At 34.6% G+C, this 22,724-nt stretch overlaps 1 protein-coding gene across 1 annotated transcript; it reads right to left on the bottom strand.

Moving 5' to 3' along the window:
• Nucleotides 1-281: 281 nt before the first annotated feature.
• Nucleotides 282-20,133, bottom strand: atp1a1b (ATPase Na+/K+ transporting subunit alpha 1b). The gene is made up of 22 exons (XM_056465637.1): nt 20,007-20,133; nt 16,493-16,606; nt 16,355-16,414; nt 16,063-16,266; nt 15,859-15,972; nt 15,084-15,218; nt 14,849-14,966; nt 13,119-13,387; nt 12,420-12,728; nt 10,462-10,596; nt 9,616-9,811; nt 9,361-9,536; nt 7,620-7,756; nt 7,383-7,533; nt 5,728-5,896; nt 5,499-5,653; nt 5,280-5,403; nt 3,164-3,309; nt 2,523-2,653; nt 2,313-2,414; nt 2,135-2,226; nt 282-515 (listed from the first exon to the last, which is right to left on the bottom strand). Exons 1-22 carry the CDS (start codon nt 20,016-20,018, stop codon nt 487-489), a joined length of 3,078 nt encoding a protein of 1,025 aa, XP_056321612.1. The 5' UTR covers nt 20,019-20,133; the 3' UTR covers nt 282-486.
• Between the last annotated feature and the right edge of the window lie 2,591 nt (nt 20,134-22,724).

The following is a 22,724-nucleotide window of genomic DNA, read 5'->3' as shown; positions in this document are numbered from 1 at the left end:
ATCCATGCCAACATGATTCTTTTCTTCAGGGTTACTAGGCACTTTGCCATCCTGAAACACCCATTCAGTGAGAAACACACACACACAAATAAAAAAAAAACATGCTCTAGTACAAACTATATAACAAGCACTGATAACTAAAACTAGGACATGTGTTATTTAAACTGTATAGTCAGAAAGTATACAGTTTCATACAGTATTTCATATACAATCTCACACTACAAAAACCCCAAATCTGTGACCTACAAGGTAGTAACATAGAAGCTAATGAACAATGCAACTTTTTTGTGAAGTCGAACACAGTTTATTCAAATTACACACTTATAAAACACTTACGCTTTTCAAGTCTATCTTTATCAGTGTCTGCAGGACCTCAGAACTACAATTGTTCTATATAAAAATATTTTAAAATGTACATGTTAAATTCAAAACAGCAAAACTACTGGAACTCCACAAAGATAAGACAAAGAAGTGCGGACATCATGACTAGTAGTATGTCTCTCTTTCCACCCAACCTGCAATAAAAGAATTGTTTTAGTGGATTTAAAAAAAAATGATGCATTCATAGAGTAACTCAATATACTTTGTAAAGTGATGTTTTAAAGTGCCTCTATTATGCTATCCACTTGTTAAGTGTGACGTCATGCCAAGCGGCTTCCGGGTTTAAGCGTTCTATCAAACTGTATGGGAAGACTCGACAAATGGTAATAATAATCGTTTACAAAGTGATGTAATACTTTCGAAAATTACAATGGTTATATATATATATATATATATATATATATATATATATATATATATATATATGTATATGTATATGTATATATATATATATATATATATATATATATATATATATATATATATATATATATATATATATATATATATATATAATAGATTCATTTAGATTTCTCTTAACCAACTCTCTAAACCTTCTGTGATTGATAAGATGGCCCAGCTTCTGATTGGTCAATTGCTTAAAGTGTGTGTCAGAAATAGGCTGCATTCCACTCCACTTTTAAAAAGGAACTCGCAAACTTCCCTTCCCTTGGGGGTATCCTCACCGCAATTTTAAAGTGCATCCCACTTCATCAAGTGAATGAGGAAAGCTTACATGGACATACCCTCGATCCTTCGATTTTGATCGAGTTAGCGAGTTGGCTCCATTCTAGCACCTATATGTCCCAAGATGCAATGCCATTGTGATGTAATAACAGTGAAGTGCTTAAGGGTTCAGGGCATATCCTGTATTTCAGACCCATCTCCTTCCACCCTCCCGTTTTGTTATTTCTTTTGGAAAACTCCTTTAATTTCACACATCACATGAATCGCGGATTTAAAACCATCCAGTGTCCCTGTATATGTGGTTACACTCAGTAATCAGAGGTGAGTTCCGTGAACTGATGACCTTCACGGCCAATCAGTCATTTCTGTTGAGCTCGTGAACATAATGGCAAATCAGCACTGTTTAAGAATGTACTCCACAGCGCTCAAATGTTCACGGGTAATGGATTTTTTTTAAACTTCATTATATTGATTATATCGAATTCCAGTATCGTGACAACCCTACAATGATGTAAATTTGAGTGAATAAGATGGAGAGAAGGTGGCGAGTGAAAAGCATAAATAATAGAACTGGAATACAGCCATAGTGAAATCCAAAGTGGATTTGTTCTCACAATATAGTACAGTGCATCTTCACGACATGTCAACAACCAAAATCTTCCCGGCCATTTCTCTGACAAGATATTTCTTACTTATTTCATTTCGAATCTAGAACGATAACAGAACATTGTTACGAGTTTAATGGACAATTGAATCAAGTTCAGGAAGTTGCTGGCTGCAGTTCACTTAACAGCCACTGGTGTCACTAATAACTAAGGTGACAATTTTAACATTCACATTTAAGCATTTTGCAGATGCTTCTATCCAAAGTGACTTACGTTTCATTAAAGGTGCACATTTTATCAGTGATTACTTTCCTTTGGAATATTCTACAATATGAGCAACAGGAAAGCTTAACATTCACATACATTCGTAACAAACTACATACATTAAAGCATAATAGAGACACTCTAAACCCTTAAATGCAGTGCAACTAGGTAAAACAAGTATATGTTTTGCTGATTACCTCCTGGGTTTCGTCTAAGGATGAGCTTTCTGATTTCATCATAAATAAAGATGAGAAGAGAGTACGGGAAGGCACAGAACCACCAGTTGGGCCTGTAGATAAAGTGCAGAATGTAAACCAAAGCAGAAGACAAGAAATAACTGAATATTTTGTTTCACAAATAAAATGTTTAGCCTACTTGAGAGGGTACATTCTGAGAGCCACATCCATGCCAGGGCAGTAAGACAAGAAAGCCGCCAACGCTGTTTCCTCAAACAATCCAAAGATCAGGATTTTGTTCCTGTAGTTGTAAGCCAACAAATGTGGTGAATAGACGATACATAAAAGAAAATCTTCTGAAGAACATGGCTTAGGCTCATTCAGTGCTCATTTGTTCTGCTAGACTCACTTCATTCCCTGCTGGAAGACAGAATTGCGCCTGGTCTTGCAGATAATCAGATCGGCCCACTGCACGACCACAATGCTGGTGAAGAACGCTGTGTGGCAAGTGAATTCCACTATCTTCCTCTGTTCATATGTCTGAGAAAGAATCACACTTTTTTATACAGCTATATATAAAGTTAAAGAGATGGTTTACCCCAAAAAAAGTTAATTATGTCATCATTCACCCATGCTAAGATCTGTTTGAGTTTCTTTCTGTTGAACTCAAAAGAAGATATACTGAACAATGTTGGAAAAAATAGTATTTTAGGTTCCTACTAGGGATGTCAATCTCATAAGAGTGTAGAACCAATTGAGTGTGAGTAAATGGTGAGAAAATGTTCATTTTTGGATGAACTGCCCCTTTAGGCTTTGGGGTTTTATATAATTATCTTTTAATGTCATCTTTCAAAAGTCAATATCATGATAATACTGTATATTAAATTTTCTGAACAAGAAAGTTTGATACGAGAAGAAGGCTATTTCAGTTACACAAGCCTATTATTAATTATATATGTGTATATATGTGTATAATATATATATTGCCAACACTAGTTTTATGTTTTTCTTCAAAGTTTTTTTTATATATATGTAATTCGTAAAACTTACCCACTGTTGCCCATAACTGTCCTCCAGGTCATTAATATGCTTGTCATCCCAATATACACGTATTCCTAGTAGTCTTGATGGTAAAAAGCCATTTTCAGAAAGAATGACAAAGTAGGTGAAAAATCCAGCCAGAGCCTGAATCATACCTGCAGAACGAGACTTTATATTATCATTACATCCTGACAGTAGTTTTCAAATTATTTTGACCAGCAACATTTCTTCTTATTCTATTTTTTATTCATGAAGAATGCATTACATTAACATTAAATGCATTTATAATATTTTATTTTAAAACTGCTTTGGCAGTTTTAAAATACACTTACACTTTATATTCTATTTTATATTTCCTTATAAATAAATAAATGCACTGGACCACCTGGGACTTGTCACAATACTTACAAGATATTGTTACTTTGTTCATTTTTGACTGCATCTTGCTTTTATTTAAAAAAAACTGTTAAAGCAGTGGTCTCAAACTCAATTCATGGAGGGTCACTGCATATGCTCTGCATAGTTTAGCTCCAACTACCTCCAACTCACATCTGCTTAATAGTCTATAGTAGTCTTGAGCACCTTGATTATTTGGATCAGCTGTGTTTGATTAGGGTTGGAGCAAAACTGCAGAGCTGCGGCCCTCCAGGTATCCAGTATGAGACCTATGAGTACATCACTTCCATCACTTTAATTTTATTATCTTGCTCTTACTTTCTAATACTAACACTTATATACATTTGAAGGCAAAATTAATTTCCCTCCTGTGAAATTTTATTATTTTTCACATTTTTCCCAGGTGATGTTTTACAGGCAGAAGATTTTTAATAAAGAGTTTTACTAACTAATTTAAAAATTTTTTTTTAGTATTCAGCTTAAAGTGTGATTTAAATACTTAACTAGGTTAACTATGGAAGTTAGGTCATTTGACATCAGTTGTTTGTTCGACACGGTGGCTCAGTGGTTAGCACTGTCGCCTCACAGCAAGAAGGTCGCTGATTCGAGTACTGGCTGGGTCAGTTGACATTTCTGTATAGAGTTTGCGTGTCTTCCCCGTGTTCATGTGGGTTTCCTCTGGGTGCTCCAGTTTCCCCCACAAGTCCAAAGACATGCGGTAAAGGTGAATTGATTAAACTAAATTGGCCATAGTGTATGTGTGTGAATGAGTGCGTATGTTGGTGGTTCATTTGGCTGTGGTGACCCCTGATAAATAAAGGGACTAAGCCGAATGAATAAATATATCTTATGGGGGATAATAATCCTGACCCACCCAAAAAAATTTATATTTATTATTATCCTCCTTAAGATATATTCATTCATTTTAACTGCTTTTATTTTATCAAAACTAAAGGAATAATACTTTATCCAGAATAAAAAATAAAATAGGAAATAAAAACTGTAAAAATGTTAACAGCACATATTTGAAAAAAAAATTTTTACAAGATGGTTGATAATTTTCAACTGCATTTATATATTTTTGTCAATTAAAATGCTTTAATATTCTTTCTTTTCTTTTCTTTGTTATCTCAAAAACACACACCATCACTCTCTATTCTATATTCTCTCCCTTTCATATACAACCATCCATAAAAAACAACTTAAATCAACTTAAATGCTTAGTGCAGCATTCTAGAAGATGTTCATTCATTCTTTCATTTTCTTTACAGCTTAGTCCCTTTATTAATCTGGGATTGCCACAGTGGAGCATACCGCCAACTAATCCAGCATACGTTTTACGCAGCGGATGCTCTTCCAGCAACAACCCATCACTGGGAAATATCCACACACACACTCATTCACACACTTACACTATGGCCAATTTAGTTTACCCAATTTACCTATACCACATGTCTTTGGACTTGTGGGGGAAACCGGAGCACCCGTAGGGAACCAACACGAACACGGGAAGAACATGCAAACTCCACACAGAAATGCCAACTGACTGGCTCGAACCAGCGACCTTCTTGCTGTGAGGTGAACAGGCTACCCACTGCGCCACCGCGTCACTCTAGAAGATGTTTTTACATTTAAAATATAAATTAATCACAAATAAAACCTCATAATCTAAGCATTTTACAGCAGCACCATTTAAGCTACCGCAACAAGCCACAAAATCACCACCTACCTATCTGTCCATATGCAATGCTAATAAGTCTTTCATTCACCAACTTGTCCGTTTTAGGGTTTCTAGGCTGCCTCTTCATGATATCGCTCTCAGCAGCCTCATACGCCAGTGAAATAGCAGGCAGCTACAAAACAAATGATTAACTGTCATCTCCTATGAAGCTACAAAGACCCAACTGGAGTGTAAAAAAGGAAATAACCCAGTGTTTTTGCCACTGACCATGTCTGTTCCCAGATCAATACACAGAATGGTCACAGTTCCAAGAGGCAAAGGGATGTTGGCGATAATGAAGAGCAGGAACGGTGTGATTTCAGGGATGTTGCTGGTCAGAGTGTAAGCAATGGACTTCTTCAGGTTGTCAAAGATCAGACGGCCTGAAGTGGAAAGGGAAGAGTAAGAAAGTATCAAAGCGCATTGAGGAGATGAGGGGAAAATGGGTCTCCTGTACCTTCCTCTACACCTGTGACGATTGAGGCAAAGTTGTCATCCAGAAGGATCATGTCCGCAGCCTGTTTGGACACGTCTGAGCCAGCAATGCCCATAGCGACACCGATATCAGCCTTCTTCAGGGCTGGAGAGTCATTTACACCGTCCCCTGTCACAGCAACTATGGCTCCCTTTGGAACAGAAATCATTGTTATTTTTAACATTAAAAACATTATGTAAAGAGAATTCAGAGGAAGACTTGTGCTTGTGTATTAGGATAAATGAGAGCCACTTATTTTGTATTTAATTTAATCAAAATTATCTCAAATCACATGTAACAGTGGGTTAAAAATCTAATAAAATGTATAAAATACTATTAAAAATAAACAATAAATGTATGTTAATTAAATTATGTCTATTTATTGAGGTTAATAAAGTATTTGTATTAAGTAAAATATTTTATTATATATTGTATTATATAAATAAATACAATTTTTTTACTTTTTATTTAATTACTTGTTTAATTATTAACATTTTGATTTACTAATTTAGAAAAACCGTTTCAATTCAAGTTTATTTATATAGAGCTTTTCACAATAATTATTATTCCAAAGCAGCCTCACAAATGGTGCGCATCATTACATTACAGTCAAAATTAAAAGGTTAAGGAGTTGTGTAAAGGGTTGGCAGTATATAAACATAATTAACCTGCTTTTATCCAAAGCGACTTACAAACAAAGAGAAAAGAAGCACTTTAGATCATTAAATAAATGCTAGTCATTTCAGTAAAAAAATTTTCAGTTTGTTTTTCAGAAATATGGAGTGTTCATAAGAAAGAGTCTGGTGCATATGGAGAGGAGAGTGTCTTCTACAGATGGTTTGTCCAGCTCATTCACCTGTGAGAACCACATTAAGAATTACACAATGTTTTTTTATATTATTATTAAATTGTTTGCTTTGGGATTTTTAATTACAATAACAATATCCCACCCAATTGTTCGTATCTGGCTCTAACGAATCCTCAGAATCAAAACTAAGGTTCTGGAAAGAAGATAGGGATGATGAAATATCTCTAGAGCATAGATCGCAAACTCAATTCCTGGAGGGTCTCAGCTTTGGACAGTTTTGCTCCAAACCTGATCAAAGACAGCTAATCCAACTAATGAAGGTGTTCATCACTCTTTTGAACACCTTGATTATTTAGATCCGCTATGTTGGAGCAAAATTGTGCAGAGCTGCGGCCCTCCAGGAACTAAGTTTGAGACCTAGGAGTCATGTAAAAAAGCTCAGATGCAAACAGTCAAAAGTAGCCAGTACAAATGGCTAATGCGAACATACATAACTCCTGCTACTGTATATTACACAAGTTTAACGGTAATATTCCAGATACCTGTATAAAGTGTAATGAAGTAACAGGTACACTGTACCACTGTATGTGGGAATGTGTAAAAAGTGAAACATTTTTGGCAAGGTATTATTGAAACGATTGGCCAAATTTTATCAAAGAAATTACTACGGGATCCTAAGATTTTTATCCTGGATGTTTATCCTGTTCTTCACTCACACCACATAAAAACTGGTCTCTATTCACTACTATTCAAAAGTCTGCAAGATTTATAGGCTATATTGAAGGCTAAATATATATCCACTGAAAACCCTCACCCCTCCAGTCATTACCTGTCGCTGACACCCTTCAACAATAATCAGTTTCTGCTGTGGTGATGTTCTGGCGAACACTATTTCAGTGTGGTATTTCAGAATATCATCCAGCTGTTCACACGAGAGGTCCTTCAGATCTCCACCGTGAACCACGCAGGCCTTTGCATCTCTAAAAACAGACATTTATTGATTTATTCGATTCACGTCAAGGCAGATTACAGTGGCTTCTTGAGTAAATGTAACATGCTGTGATACCTGGGGTTCACCTCATTGACAGGAATGTTCAAGCGAGCCGCGATGTCTTCCACAGTCTCATTACCTTCAGAAATAATCCCAACACCCTTTGCTATGGCTTTAGCAGTGATGGGATGGTCACCGGTTACCATGATAACCTAATGGTTCAGAAATAAATTATTATTTTAAAAGGTTACACATTTTTATTTAATTATGGCGATGCATAAGTATGGAAATTTTGATAACCATTGATTCTACATACAGTATTTAGAAGCCGTTAACAAATACTATAAATAAACAGATAAATACAAATTGTGATGAAAGTAAATTAATAGTGGAAAACAATTTATTTTTTAAATGAAACTACAGAAAAGGTCTTGGTTATGTACTGTATGTAACTCTCATTCCCTGAAGGAGGGAAAAGAGACATAATTTTGGGACTGATGAGTGTAAAAATTTGTTATCCCCTTTCGTCAGTTTCTGACATAACTCGTAGTGACCGACCTAAACGGAACAAGTAAATTACAAGAAAAGATTTAAATATTTCTTTTTTCCAAAAATGATTTACAAATTGGAATCCTGAAGTCCTCTTTTTATTCTGATGAAAACACCAGACCAGTAAAAACAATCAACCAGTCGATAACAATATGGCAGTCACTTTATTGTAATACTCACTTTTAAACATTCTGTTGATCATAAGTAACCTTGTAACATCCTGTCAATAACTCTCACTTACATTAATATTTAGCAGTTGCTTCTATCCCAAGTGACGCTTAAAAAGCTTAAAGGATGTGATGGTTTGAGCAGTCTGAACTGGCAGAAATGTTTTTTGCCTCATTATGAAGAAATAATACTCATAGCCTGGCTAGAGAAACTGAGACTGTTAGGTAAACATTAGGATTAGTACACTGTAAAATTAGCCCATTGTCCTAACTCATACATTTTCAAGAGTTCACACTTAGCTGATGATTGATAATAATTTGGCATGCTGTCTCGGGAAAGAGCCCTGAGCTTATAAGATCCTCGAGCCCTGGGCTCCCTCCCTTTAGCAGGGCGAGAGGGGAGTCTGAGCTCAGGTAGATCTCGATGAACTCCCCCGACTTATTTCTGGCTAATGACAGATATGGGATGGCTAAGGAGAGATGCACACTTGCTAAGAGCTTGGCTATGGCTGCGTGATTTTGGACTGTGAGAAGAAAACAGAGAACCTGGGGAAAACCCACACGAGCACAGGGAGAATGTGCAAACTCTGCACAGGAATGTCAACTGGTTAAGTAGGGACTTTAACCAGTGATATTTAATGTAATACTTGATTGATTGGTCTCACGCAATCACGTGATGTGATTTCACTAGTTCACCAAGCTTGAACTTTGCAATGCAGCAAACTGCGAAACTTGTCACACAAGCTTGTGTTTCCAGTCTGATACATTGACGTGCGTATGAATGGAAGTCTATGGGGAGAAAAGTCCAGTGTGACCACAGCTTAATACTGTTTTTAAAGAACTGTTCAGGTAAATATAACTAGAAATTATGAGCTGCATTAAATTTTACATTAGTTAGCCCAACTAAACTAAGAATAAATGACTAGTGTGTTAAAGTTAAATAGAAATAGTTAAAAAAACTAAAAAAGGTGTTTTTTTACTTAGGGTCTTTGAGATATTCAACAGACACTACGTTTAGTCTACAGAATGTCTAAAGAGGGCCATTAAAATAGTTACCTTACATAATAATTTCAGCACATTGATTTTCATCAGTGCTTTACCTTGATTCCAGCACTTCTGCATTTGCCTACAGCATCAGGAACAGCAGCACGCGGAGGATCAATCATTGACATGAGACCCACAAAGCACAGATTCTCAGTAGGGAAATTCACATCCTCAGTGTCAAACTGAAAACCTTCTGGAAACTCTTCATCCGGGAGGCAGAAATGACAGAATCCTGTGAGAGAAGAGAATGTGAATGATCAGTACACCATGTGCTTAGATGATCTCCACCGATGCAAAATCCTTTTTTTTACCCAAAACTCTTTCTCCAAGTCCTCCAAGCTCCAGGTAAGCATTCTGAAAGGCTTCTTTCATTTCATCATCCAAAGGTTGCACCTTCCCTTGGAACAATATAGTAGAGCAGCGGTCCAGGATTCTTTCCGGGGCTCCTTTCATCACCAGCAGATGCTTAGACTCTGTGCCACCATTTGGGTTCTTGTGCACTGATAGCTATCAATATGAGCATCAAAAATATTCAGATAATGATTATATGTATTAGTAGAATATGAAAAGTCATGCTGTCAATTTAAAATATTTATTTTATGTGATTAAAGTGTGTTTGACTCAATCTGAAATTACTGTTATCATTTACTCGCTCTCATGTCATGTCAAACTTCTAAGAAATTTGTTCACCTTTGGAACAAAATGATGATGTTTTTAATTAAATAATAAGATGGACTTTTTTTTCCTCCATCAATAGTCTGTTCTAAGACTCAGATGCTTCAAATAATTAAAAAATGTAAAAAGTTAAAGTAAAAAATATGATCCATATGAGGTGAGTGTTCTAGTCCATGTATTCTGAAGACATGTGATTGTTTTATTAGACTGAAACATTAAAAAACATTGATGCGTAAACAATGTTTATAGCATTACAGCATGTTGGTCATGGAAGCTCAAGAATTTTGATGGAACTAACCCATTAAGCAGAAAAAACAAAGGTTACAATGAAGCTTGATGCAGCTTCATGATTGTGAATGTACAAACATCAACACACGCACAATATTTTAAAGAAATTGCATATTTTAAATTCCAAAATTCTTCATTGTTGTTTAAAACAATAATTTATATGGTTTTATGCAATTTGTATGTAAGATCAGTACCTGATATTTGTTTGTGGAGTTAAAAGGGATTTCCGCCACTTTGGTGTACTTTTCTCTCATATCTTTCACTGATCCACAGCAAAGCTCAATGCATTTCAGAAGAGCAGATTCAGACGCATCTCCAGCAACATCTCTCTAAACATTGAAACATTACAAAAACATTACTTTTTATCTTATATTTAAAAATATAATAATCATCAATATCTTTTTCTGTTGTTATTGTTATAGTTTTGGTTCTAAAATGTAATTTATTCTTGCGATGGCCATCTCACAAGAAATCATAAACAGAAACTGTTTGATGGAAGTGATTTAATGTAGATTTGTGTGAAAACACAACTTTGACAGAAAAGTAGACATGTTAGAAACAATATTAGAAATATGCTAGCAACATTCTAATACGTACTAGCAACTTCACGCTAGAAACCTGACAATTCAAGGTAGAAATATGCTAGCAACATGCTAATTTATGCTACACTGCAAAAATGATTTTCTTACTTAGAATTGTACTTGGTCTAATCCAAATATGTAAAGCAAAAACACTGTCTTGTTTTATTAAATAATATTAATTTTTATTTACAAAAATTAAGGGAGTTTTTCATTAAAGCAAATTAATCTGCAAATGGAGCAAGCAAAATAATCTTGTATTTCCTTTTGATGTAAGATTATTTTGCTTACCACATTCACTGATTATTTTGCTTGTTTTAAGGAAAAACTAACTTAATTTTGAAATAGTATTTCTTAAAACAAGGAAATGGGACAATAGTCTAAAGCGAACGGTGCAAAAGCATTAAGGGCATGTCCGAATCCACTTTTGCTATTTTAAGAATGGAAAAATATGTTCTGCGCCCTGGCGAATGGTCTAGCAGGGTTGTGCTTATTCTCTTAATGAGTTATGGGTGTGTTTTCAGCATAACATGCATTAAACCAATCAGTTTGTTTCTAAATTCAGTTGTAATTTAAAGCAAATGAATAAATGAACAATAATAACGAAGTGTGGTCCAACAACTGAGTTATATTCAAACACATGTCCTATTCTTATGCCCCATTTGGTCACATACGTGGACAAATCTAAACTTGTTTTTATTAAAACAAATATAAATATGCATATAATAAATAATACTGTTAATAATAATAACATTATACAATTGCAAATTGACATGAATAGACTGAAAAAGCCCCCCAAGATGGTGCATGGAGGCAGTGGTTTTTATATTTATGTAGAAAATAATAATTATTGTAACATTTTAATCCTTTAATATATAGATATTTGTCTATTTCTGTAAGTCCTGTATATATTAAGCAATGTGTAAGTGTTTAAACCCACATAGGCACGTAACTAACGCGCTCTACACTAAACTTTAGACCTGCTTTAAAATGGTGCGGATTATTTCAGTTCTTCAAAATAGCAACACGCCAACGATGTGCCTTAACACACCTGTATTTAGACCAGCAGGCCTATGAGTCCACAAAGTGGCGCAAATGGATTTGCTATTTAAACAACGTGGTGCAATACCTGAAGATGAGGGTTGCGCTGGTCTGTAAAAAGCAACAAATCACTCCAAACACGTCTTGCGCCTTATTGCGCCGTGTATGATAGAGCCCAATATGTTTGGCTGGTCTAGACTAGACTTTGGCTGCTTCTTGATTTAAGATTTTATATATTTATTTGGATTAGACAAAAAATATAAGACATATATAAGACAAAAAAATCTAAAGTAAGAAAGCATTTTTTTCAGTGTACCAATATGTTAGAAACATGCTAAGTAATGTTGGCAAACTACTGACTTTCTGTTATTTACATATCAGAAATATACCACACACAGTGCATTGTTTTAATTAATAAATTAATTCCCATCAAAAGTAAATGTATAACTTGTGCACTGACCTACTGTAAACACCATGTAAAATAGGCTAATCAGTTTAATAATCACTGCCGTGGATTACATTTAAAAACAAACCTTCAGAATTGGCACATCGGTCTGTTCTGCTAGGAATACAGCCCTGTTGCAGAGCCCAGCAACACGGGCCAGTGAGGCCCAGGTGGCTGAGCTACGGTCAAAGCTGGTGCCGCTCTGATTCTCTGTGGTGTCAGCCTCGTGGATCTGGTTATCAAACCACATGTGAGCTACGGTCATGCGATTCTGCGTTAATGTGCCAGTTTTATCAGAACAGATGGTTGAGGTTGAGCCCAGGGTTTCAACAGCCTCCAGATTCTTAACTAAACAGTTTTTCTTAGCCATACGTTTAGCTGTGAGCGTGAGGCAGACCTAAAGAATGAGAAAACATAGAATAGGTGTTAGTGTTGTCACAATACTGGAACTTTGATACGATATCTTGAAAAATATCGATATTCAATACCATTTTCAATACTGTGGGCACATTAAAAGTATGCAAATGAAGTAAAAAGGGAAAAAATGCTTATAAAATGGTACATCAGCAGTCCAAAAGGCAATTCATTACAAAAAAAAACGACATAAGTGCAATCTCATTTTATTTTCTGATTAAAACAAGTGTTAAAATCTTAATATTCTTGTTAATTTTACATTAAAAATGATTGTATCATTTTAAATATATCAATATTGATATTTCTGACAACACTAGAAGGTGTCTTGAAATATAAGAACTTTTCAATAAAGTACAGGTTCAAAGAGACTTACTGTGACTGTAGCAAGGAGACCTTCAGGTACGTTGGCCACAATGATGCCGATAAGAAAGATAACAGCCTCCAACCAGGAGTAACCAAGAGCGAGAGACAGGACAAAGAAAGAGACACCCAGAAAGACAGCCACGCCAGTGATGATATGGATGAAGTGCTCAATCTCAATAGAGATGGGGGTGCGTCCAACCTCCAGACCAGATGCCAGTGTTGCAATTCGGCCCATTACTGTACGGTCTCCAGTGCTGATGACGATGCCACGAGCAGTGCCTAGAACAAATGTGAAGTACTGGATGAGGACACCGAAGTATGAGGCTGTTATTATTACTTTTTTTTGAAGAGAGTCACTTATTGCCATCTATTAATATAATAAGTAATAATAAAAGTACAAATGTAAATAAAAAATGGCTATAAATGTATTGAATTATAAATATATGCAATTAATGGGGTTAAAGTGATTTAAAGCCTTTAAGCACATGTTTAAAATAACATTGTTCATTATTTAGTAAGCCTATAACTACTTAAATCAGTAAATAAAAGGAGTATTTAAACTATGTTAGCTCATTTGCCATTAAAATTCATTAAAGCATGACTTTTTGAGACAAAGCCGTTAAAGGTTTGCATGGTTATTTAGAATCATGGTGCATGCGCTCACCTTATTTCATAAAGACAGTAGTTTTTGTTAAGGCATTAAAAGCTTTTGAGTATATCAGGGAATTTTGTAAATAACCCTATTACAGCTGTAATAATATGCAAATTGAGAAAATTACTGGTTTAGGTGAGATTTACTGGTTTGTGAAGAATAAAACCCATGACTAGTTTGCAAAAGTAGGTGTATTAGGCAAATATTTCGTAATCGGTTTGATTGACAGCATTGAATCTTAAGGCAAAGTTGATCATAATGAGGAGATCTAGCATATTATTTGATTATTTTGTAAAAACATGCAACATAGTGTGATACACGCAACGCATACTTGATAGCCCCACCTGATAATACAATTCTACAGAGCCTAACATGAAACCACATTATTGTTATGATTTAATCTCTGTTAATCTTATCTGTTAATCCAATCTAATCTGCCCAATAGGAGCTTGAATTTTATTGGTCTATGACAGGGATGGGCAAACTCGATCCTGGAGGGCCGGTGTCCCTGCATAGTTTTGCACCAACCCTAATCAAACACACCTGCTTGTAGCTTTCTAGTGTTCTTGAAGACACTAATTAGGGTGTTCAGGTGTGTTTGATTAGTGTTGGAGCAAAACTCTGCAGGGACACTGGCCCCCCAGGATCGAGTTTGCCCATGCCTGGTCTATGGCATATAAAAAGCACCTTGGACGAAGATCCTGAATGCCAATTCTAAATTAAATAAATAACAACTAAATGGTTTAAGCAGTTTTTGTATTTTTAATTGTTACTTTTTTGGTATGTTTTTGTCTATATTATTTTGAAGCATTTCAGTCTACAAAAACTACAGTTTGGGAGTTATAAGCACTTTACATTTTTGATCTTTGAAGCACCCCCTTTTTAGATCTAAGTAGCAAGTATATCTACCATGATTTGACCAAGTTATGCGGGAATAATAGCAATAATAGTAATGCCAAAAATCCTAATGTAAACCATGGGGTTTCAGTATTACGCACTTTTAACCCCTAATGAATGATCTTAACAGATATGAAAACAGAAGCAAAACCCTTTACTGAACATCAATAGTGAATAAGAATATAAAATACCTTCAACACAGTTGGTTGAGAAGAAAGCAATATTCCTGGTCTCTAAAGGATTATCATTTGAGTAATCTGGGGACCTTGTCTGAGGCTCTGATTCTCCAGTCAGAGATGAGTTATCCACCTTAAAACATCCAATTTAAAGGTTATTTTTACATAATGCCACTGCTAAAGAAATAAATGTTAAAGTCTCACTACACTCATAGGTAAGGTTAGGTAAGAGACATAGGCCCATAATAACCTTGCAGCCGTGTGAGGCTATGATTCTCAGGTCAGCAGGGATCCTGTCACCACCTTTTACTTCCACCAGATCACCAACCACCACGTCTTCAGCATTAACGTGCTTCTTCTCACCGTCACGGACAACCAACGCTTGCTGTAATGGAAAAAGAAGTTTGTAATCTGAACAAAAAAATATATACAAAGACAAGACTACAATGCGGTATGTAAAATTGTTCAGCCAAAAATTTTAATTATGTCATTTTCTACTTGTTTCAAAGTCATCATTTCACCTGTTTGAGTAAAAGATATTTAAAAAAAATGTTAGTAACCAGTAGCCACAGAATTTCCCCCCTTTACTATGGATGTAAATGGCTAACAGTTTCCAATATTTTCCAAAATGTGTTCTTTTGTCTTTAACACAAAATAGAAACTCATAATTTTTGGGGTTAGCTATTTCTTTAAGCTTATCGAGAAGTTTATTAATCTTAAAGGGATAGGTCAGCCAAAACATGGTAATTTTATCATCATTTACTCACCCTTTACTTGTTTCAAACCTATTTGAGTTTCTTTCTTCTGTTGAACACTAAAGAAGATATTTTAAAGAAAGCTGAAAAAAAGTATCTACAGTATTTACTTCCATAGTAGAAAAAAAATACAGGTTTTCAGCTTTCTTCAAAATATCTGATGAAGGGTCACGTATAACCACTTGAAGTTAGATAAATATTGAGTAAATATTTGTTTTAAAGTGAACTATCCCTTTAAAGATATACAGTCAACATTTAAGAAATCATTACCTGAGGAACCAAATTCTTGAAAGAGTCCATAATTTTGGAGCTCTTTGCTTCTTGATAGTATGAGAAACATCCAGTGATGATAACCACAGCTGAAAGCACAACTCCTAAATACAGCTACATTGAACAAGAGGATAAACCAAATTAAATATCAAGTATTCCAAAAGCGTAACACACATTTAATACATTTTCAGAATTCTCTCTTACATTGTCGTTGGCTGGCTCATCTTCCATTGCTGCCTGAATGCCATATGCAAGAAAGCAGAGAAGGGCGCCTGTCCACAACAGCATGGAGAAACCTCCAAACATCTGCTTGCAGAACTTCACCCATTCTGGGGTGGTTGGAGGGGGGGTGAGGGCATTGGGTCCATCACGGGCAAGAATTTCTGCCGCACGGGCACTTGTAAGACCCTGAGGAAGTCACAGATAAGCCTATGTTCATCATTATTCATTGAGATTTATTAGATTTGTGTGTCAATAAAATTCTAGTCTAACTTACTCTGCTCAGATCTGTTCCATATTTACGGTTGAGCTCTTCCAAAGTCAGCTTGTGATCATCCTGAAATACATTTTGCATAGAAAGATTCAAACTACTGAATTTAGAGTGTATTATATGGTACAGGACTTTAAGTCTTACCAAATCCACTTCTTTTTTCAGTTCATCCATGTCTTTTTCTTTCTTCTTGTTTTTGTTTTTTTTCTTCCCTCCTTGCTCTGAAGTTGCCGCCAGTTCATACTGGTCCCGTCCATCCTGAAAACAATGTTGAAAACATTCAATATTTGCTTAGGAAGATCTTAACAAGGCTGTGACAGTTGTCTATAGCAGGGGTTTCCACACTTTTCAGCCCGCGACCCCCAAAATAACAATGCCAATGATTCACTAAATATAAATATATAAACCTTGCAAACAAAAGCGCACACATACCAAAAGGCCCAACTCTATTCATAGTTTAATTTTGGAGAACGCCACTCAGAGACCATCCTCCATGTTCAGTTGTAGCCTGTATGTATTTTTCATGTATGTAGGTGCCGTAAAGGTGCCAGAAAGTTTAACCTGGTGCCATAAAATCAATCTGTAGCATCTGACGTTATTGCTGTATTGCCAAGGGTCACAAAAAAAGGCAGATGGCTTTTTATTTACATGTTATTTTTAAATGTTTATTATTAACATATTTACAATGTTATTATCAACTACTATTTTGTTCTTCAGTAGGTTATGGATAAAATATGGTCATTCTAATAGTTTAATAAAATGAATTTGATTTTTGGAAATCACCAAGCCACCCCTGCCTCTTTGTCTTGCGTCCCCCCCCCAAGGGGTTCTGACCCCCACTTTGGGAACCACTGGTCTATAGAGTCATTACAGGGATAGTTCACCCCAAAATTAAAATTCTGGCATCATTTACTCACTTGTTCCAAACACAGTTAAGCTTCTTTCTTCAGTTAAACACAAAAGAAGCTATTTTAAAGAATGCTGGAAACATGTAACCATTGACTTCCATAGTTTTTTACTACTATGGAAGTCAGCGGTTACAGGTTTTCAGCTTTATATATATATATATATATATATATATATATATATATATATATATATATATATATATATATATATATATATATATATATATATATATATATATATAAAGCTGAAAACCTGTAACCGCTGACTTCCGTGAACTAATCCTTTAAGGTGAGAAAGAAAGAAAGAAAGAAAGAAAGAAAGAAAGAAAGAAAGAAAGAAAGAAAGAAAGAAAGAAAGAAAGAAAGAAAGAAAGAAAGAAAGAAAGAAAGAAAGTTTTACAATTTACTCTCATGTTGTTTCAGTATGTATGACCTATTAGGTATAAAAAAGAAAACCCTGCTGGTTGAATTCTGCAGAACAAAGCAAGTCATATAAGTTTGGAAAAACACAAAGATTGCTGTAAAAAATGATATAATTGTTTGTATTATAGATTTGTATTATATTTTTGCACTACATTAAGCAGTTTATAAATGAAATGTATATAATCAAACTAAGACTGCACCATATTAGAAAAAAACCTATTTTGCAATATTTTATTTTTCTGCAATATACAATATATTGCAATTGAATACAATTTCACAGATGACTTGAATACCTATTTGAAAAGAATTCATAATTTCAGATTACTTTATAAACAAATTATAAGGGTAGATAAATACAACAGAGCAAGGATACAATCAAAATAAACAGTGCATTGTGGTTTTCTGGAGAATCTTAACAGTATTCAGACAGAAATTAAATAACCAAATGTAAAATAACACTCTATAGTTTTCCTTTATGCACAATTAATCTTTAAGCCACAAACTTTATAATTACTTTTGTCTAAACGGATTAAATTAGCTTAATATTCTTACACATTAGAGGTGATAGAACTTTAAGGATAAAATAAACTATTTTCTGATCTGAACTGTAGTGTTTGGTCAACTATAATCCTGACTTGACATTGCAGATCTTGTGATGTGACTAATGCGGGTTCGCACATTGCGATAATGATGCTGAATTATGTATGTTTTCCTCTCACTTCATAGTCATTTATTACTATGTATCTCAGGTGGTGAAGATGAGCGTGAGTCCAGTTATCGCATTACCAAAACATTTTCAAATTACTGCCAAGCTCTTGAGTTCTCCAGGGTCCTTAATGCTTTTTTTTTTTTGAAGGGATCAGCTTTCTCACGACATGATCTGCTACATGGAACGAACAAGTCTAATAATGTTCTGTGGCACGAGGCCAATCCCAACTAGGGACATGAAAGCAACCACTCCATCTTGGCCTCCATTCAATGAAAACAAACAAGCAGAAGCGACCACATCCTTTCCCAAAGAGAACTTGAGAATGTGAGAGCATCATACGTTTATCTCTGAATATCTGTGGGGATCACACAACCGCAAACGCACAACAGACAAACACCAGCACAAAGACTCATGTTTTATTCAGCTGTCCAGTCAACCAGAGTTCACTGCAATTGTTGCCTCGAGCAAACATGTTATGCCACCTTTGTGGTGACACATACGAGTGATGGAAGAAAAAATCTGTCTGTTGAAATCAACAGGTCCGTTGAAAAAAATATTTGAGGATGCTTATTCAACTTTGCTTTGATTTCACTGTATGCTCTAGTCAAGTTCACAGCAGCTAGAAGCCTTGATTTACACAGTTGAATTCAGCTGACTGAAAGAACCAGTATGTCTACATTGTGTAAAAAGGTGCAGCATAATAAAAGGACAGTGGTAAATCTATCTCAGTTCTTAATAATGAAAGATTATAAAACGTTTGCAGTAATTGTGGTTGACTGACCCAGATAAAGCACACCTTGTTTTAGGGGAGAGAAATCTCCAGTCAAAAACTTCAATCTGTGAGAGCAGTATACTATTAAGACGTAAAAAACGTTTTCAAATATTGGAAAATATTATAAAAGTTCAAAATTATTAGCAAAATGGTTGATGCAGTTTAAAATACAGATCCCACAATTTGTATGCTAATATGGCCAGAAGTAGTGATGAATATTGATGAGTACTGCATGTACTAAACAGGTTGTACTACAAACTGAATACAATTCAATCATATAGCAAAAAAACAACAAAAACATCCAAGACGCACAACATCATGACTACAAATTCACAATAGGGAATAAATACAAAACAGTGTCTGGCTTATTTATAAAAAGTAATGCTTTTAAAGGTTTCTTTTTTCAATAAGGATACATGCACTGTATTTACAAGCAAATAAACTAATAATGACACGTCTACAACATTTATTTATCATAGTTCATTGGCAAAGATGAATAAATAGTGTAATAAATGTATTGTTCATTGTTTGTTTATGTTAGTAACATATTAACAATAACTAATACAGTTAACGGTAATGACATTTGTTTACTGCTAGTTCATGTTAGCTCAGCTCCGTTAAAAATGTATGCTAGGTGTTTTATTGAAATTAACGTTTAATAAAATTAATAAATGTCCTTATATTCTTCATCTAAATATTGATAAAGAGCTTGTATTTGTTATTAACGATCTCCGGATACCTAATGTAATCCTAATCTTTCTGAAAATGAGTATTATGAGCGGATCTTCACATCCACAATTATGCCTAAAGGGGTGTTATGAACTAACAAACAAACATTTTACTTACCCCGACCCCCATTTTTGCGTGTGAGCTGTGACTTCTCTACTTGAAGTTGACTTTGAAAGAGCCTTTAAGAAGTGTGGAGCAGAGCATCAGAAGATCCGCGCGTCTGAGGAAAACTTCACTCACCGCACAGGCACAGACTCACTCGCATGTCTGTTAAGAAACTCAACGACCAATAGGACGAGAGCAAACCGTGTGTTGTGCGTGCAAGAGAGGAGGGACGGTTTGGATTCAGAGCGTTTTCCCCGTTGTATGTTTATTACTCGTAATTTACCAATAGACAAAGTTCACTACAGTGTCTGGGAAAATGGACAGGCGAAACAAATAAATAAACAACTGAGGTAACATTTTATTTTGATAGATCCTTTCCATAAGACTATGTGTGTGTTTGAATCTTATTACCATTCATTGTTAGTAAAATGCCTAAAAATAAAAGTTCAACCACGAATTAATTAAAGGGATAGTACACCCAGAAATTGAAGATTTTATGAATTTACTCACTATTTACTCTCCCTCAAGTGGTTATAAACCTTTATGAGTTTCTTTTTGTCAAAGAAAGATATTCTGAAGAAACAAACCACTGACTTCCATTGATTGAAAACAAATACTGTGTTGTGAAAGTCAATGGTTACAGGTTTCCAGCATTTTTCAAAATATCTTCCTTTTTATGGAATAATTTTTGTGCCAATAAGAATGAACGTAACTTTATAACAGAAGAAAGTAACTCAGGAAAGGTTTGAAACAAGTAAACGGGGAACTATCCCTTTAGATCGTACTGTTTTGCTAATCACCCACAGTATTTTTTGGTTCCCCAAAGACTATATGAAGAGTTCAGATGCAAAAACCTCTAAATGCCATCTGAAAATTTCTTCTAATACAAGCATTTTTCTCAAGCTCCTATGTGTATGTTCAACAAATTCACTTTTATGGCAAAAAAATTGGTTATTTGTATTGCCTTTAAAGAGAACAAACTAAACAAATATATTTGAGGCTGAGAGAAAATGCTCATTCTAGGAGAAAATTTCAGTGTTAGCATCTGAACTCTTCATATATTTTAAAGAGTGAAGAACATTTTAATGATCAAAGATCTTTTCAAGTAGAATGAGATGAATAAATACTGTAATAAATGTATTGTTCATTGTTTGTTCATGTTAGTAAATACATTAACATTAACTATTACAGCTAACATTGATGACATCTGTTTATTGCTAGTTTGTGTTAGCTCAGCTCCATTAACAATGTATGCTAGTTGTATTATTGGAATAAACGTTGAATAAAATTAATAAATGTCATTGTGTTCTTAATGTTAAGATGAAGTGGTTTTTAATGTTTCCAACATTTTTCAAAACATCTTCCCTTTGTGCTTAACAGATAACAGAAACTTGTGAAAGGTTTGAAACAAGTAAACGGTGAACTATCCATTTAAATCGTACTGTCTAGCTACTCACCTACAGGATTTTTTGGTTCCCCAAAGACAATATATTGAGTGAAATATAAGAGTGAAGAACGTTTTAGCGATAAAAGATCTTTTCAAGTAGAATGAGATGAATAAATACTGTAATAAAGGTATTGTTCATTGTTTGTTTATGTTCGTAAATACATTGACATTAACTAATTCAGTTAATGTTAATGACATCTGTTCATATAGTTTGTGTTAGCTCGAGCTCCGTTAAAAAAGTGCTAGTTGTATTATTGAAATTAACGTTCAATAAAATTAATAAATGTCATTATATTCTTCAACGTAATGTTAAGATGAAGTGGTTTTTAACGTTTCCAACATTTTTCAAAACATCTTCCTTTTGTGCTTAACAGAAGTAACTCGTCAAAGGTTTGAAACAAGTAAACGTTGAACTATCCCTTTATATCATACTGTCTAGCTACTCACCCACAGGATTTTTTGTTCCCCAAAGATTATATATTTTTAAGAGTGAAGGATGTTTTAATGAACAATAATCTTTTCAGGTAAAACGAGATTAATAAATACTGTAATAAATGTATTGTTCATTGTTTGTTCATGTTAGTAAATACATTAACAAATACAATTAACGTTAATGACATCTGTTTATTGCTAGTTCGTGTTCAGCTTTGTTAAAAATGTTTGCTATTGTATTATTGAAATTAACGGTGAATAAAATAAATACATGTCATTATATTCTTCATCTTAACGTTAAGATGAAGTGGTTTTTAACATTTCCAACATTTTTCGAAATATCTTCCTTTTGTTTTTAACAGAAGAAAGAAACTTGTAAAAGGTTTGAAACAAATAAGCAGTGAACTATCCATTTAAATCGTACTGTTTTGCATCCACAGGATTTTTTGATTTCTTAAAGATTTTTAAGAATGAAGAACATTTTAATGATCAAAAATCTTTTCAAGTAAAATGGAAGTAAATCTATTTATGCTAATAAGAAACCTTATATTTAACAGTGTAGTGTGGACAAAAACTCACACATGAGCTTATTGCTAACATCAGAGAGAGGATGCATGTGTTTTAGTCATCAAAATGCTTGTGTTTATCCAGAATGTTGTAACCCGAATAAAAATGTTGGAATCAAACAGCATCAGCACATGCAAGTTTATGCCAGCACATTTTGGTCATTATGCAACAAAAAGCTTGTGTGCCAGACTGCCATAAATGTGTTCCATTTGCTGAAGCTGAAAAATCGTAATGGTCACAATGCTGTGAGTAAAAGTCTTGTACAGACCGAAGGTTTTGCTTTA

The sequence above is a fragment of the Danio aesculapii genome, chromosome 9, assembly GCF_903798145.1.
Source record: "Danio aesculapii chromosome 9, fDanAes4.1, whole genome shotgun sequence".
In the NCBI taxonomy this organism is placed as follows: Eukaryota; Metazoa; Chordata; class Actinopteri; order Cypriniformes; family Danionidae; genus Danio; species Danio aesculapii.
Note: the sequence above shows the minus strand (reverse complement) of the source record. Positions and strands in the feature narration are given on the sequence as shown.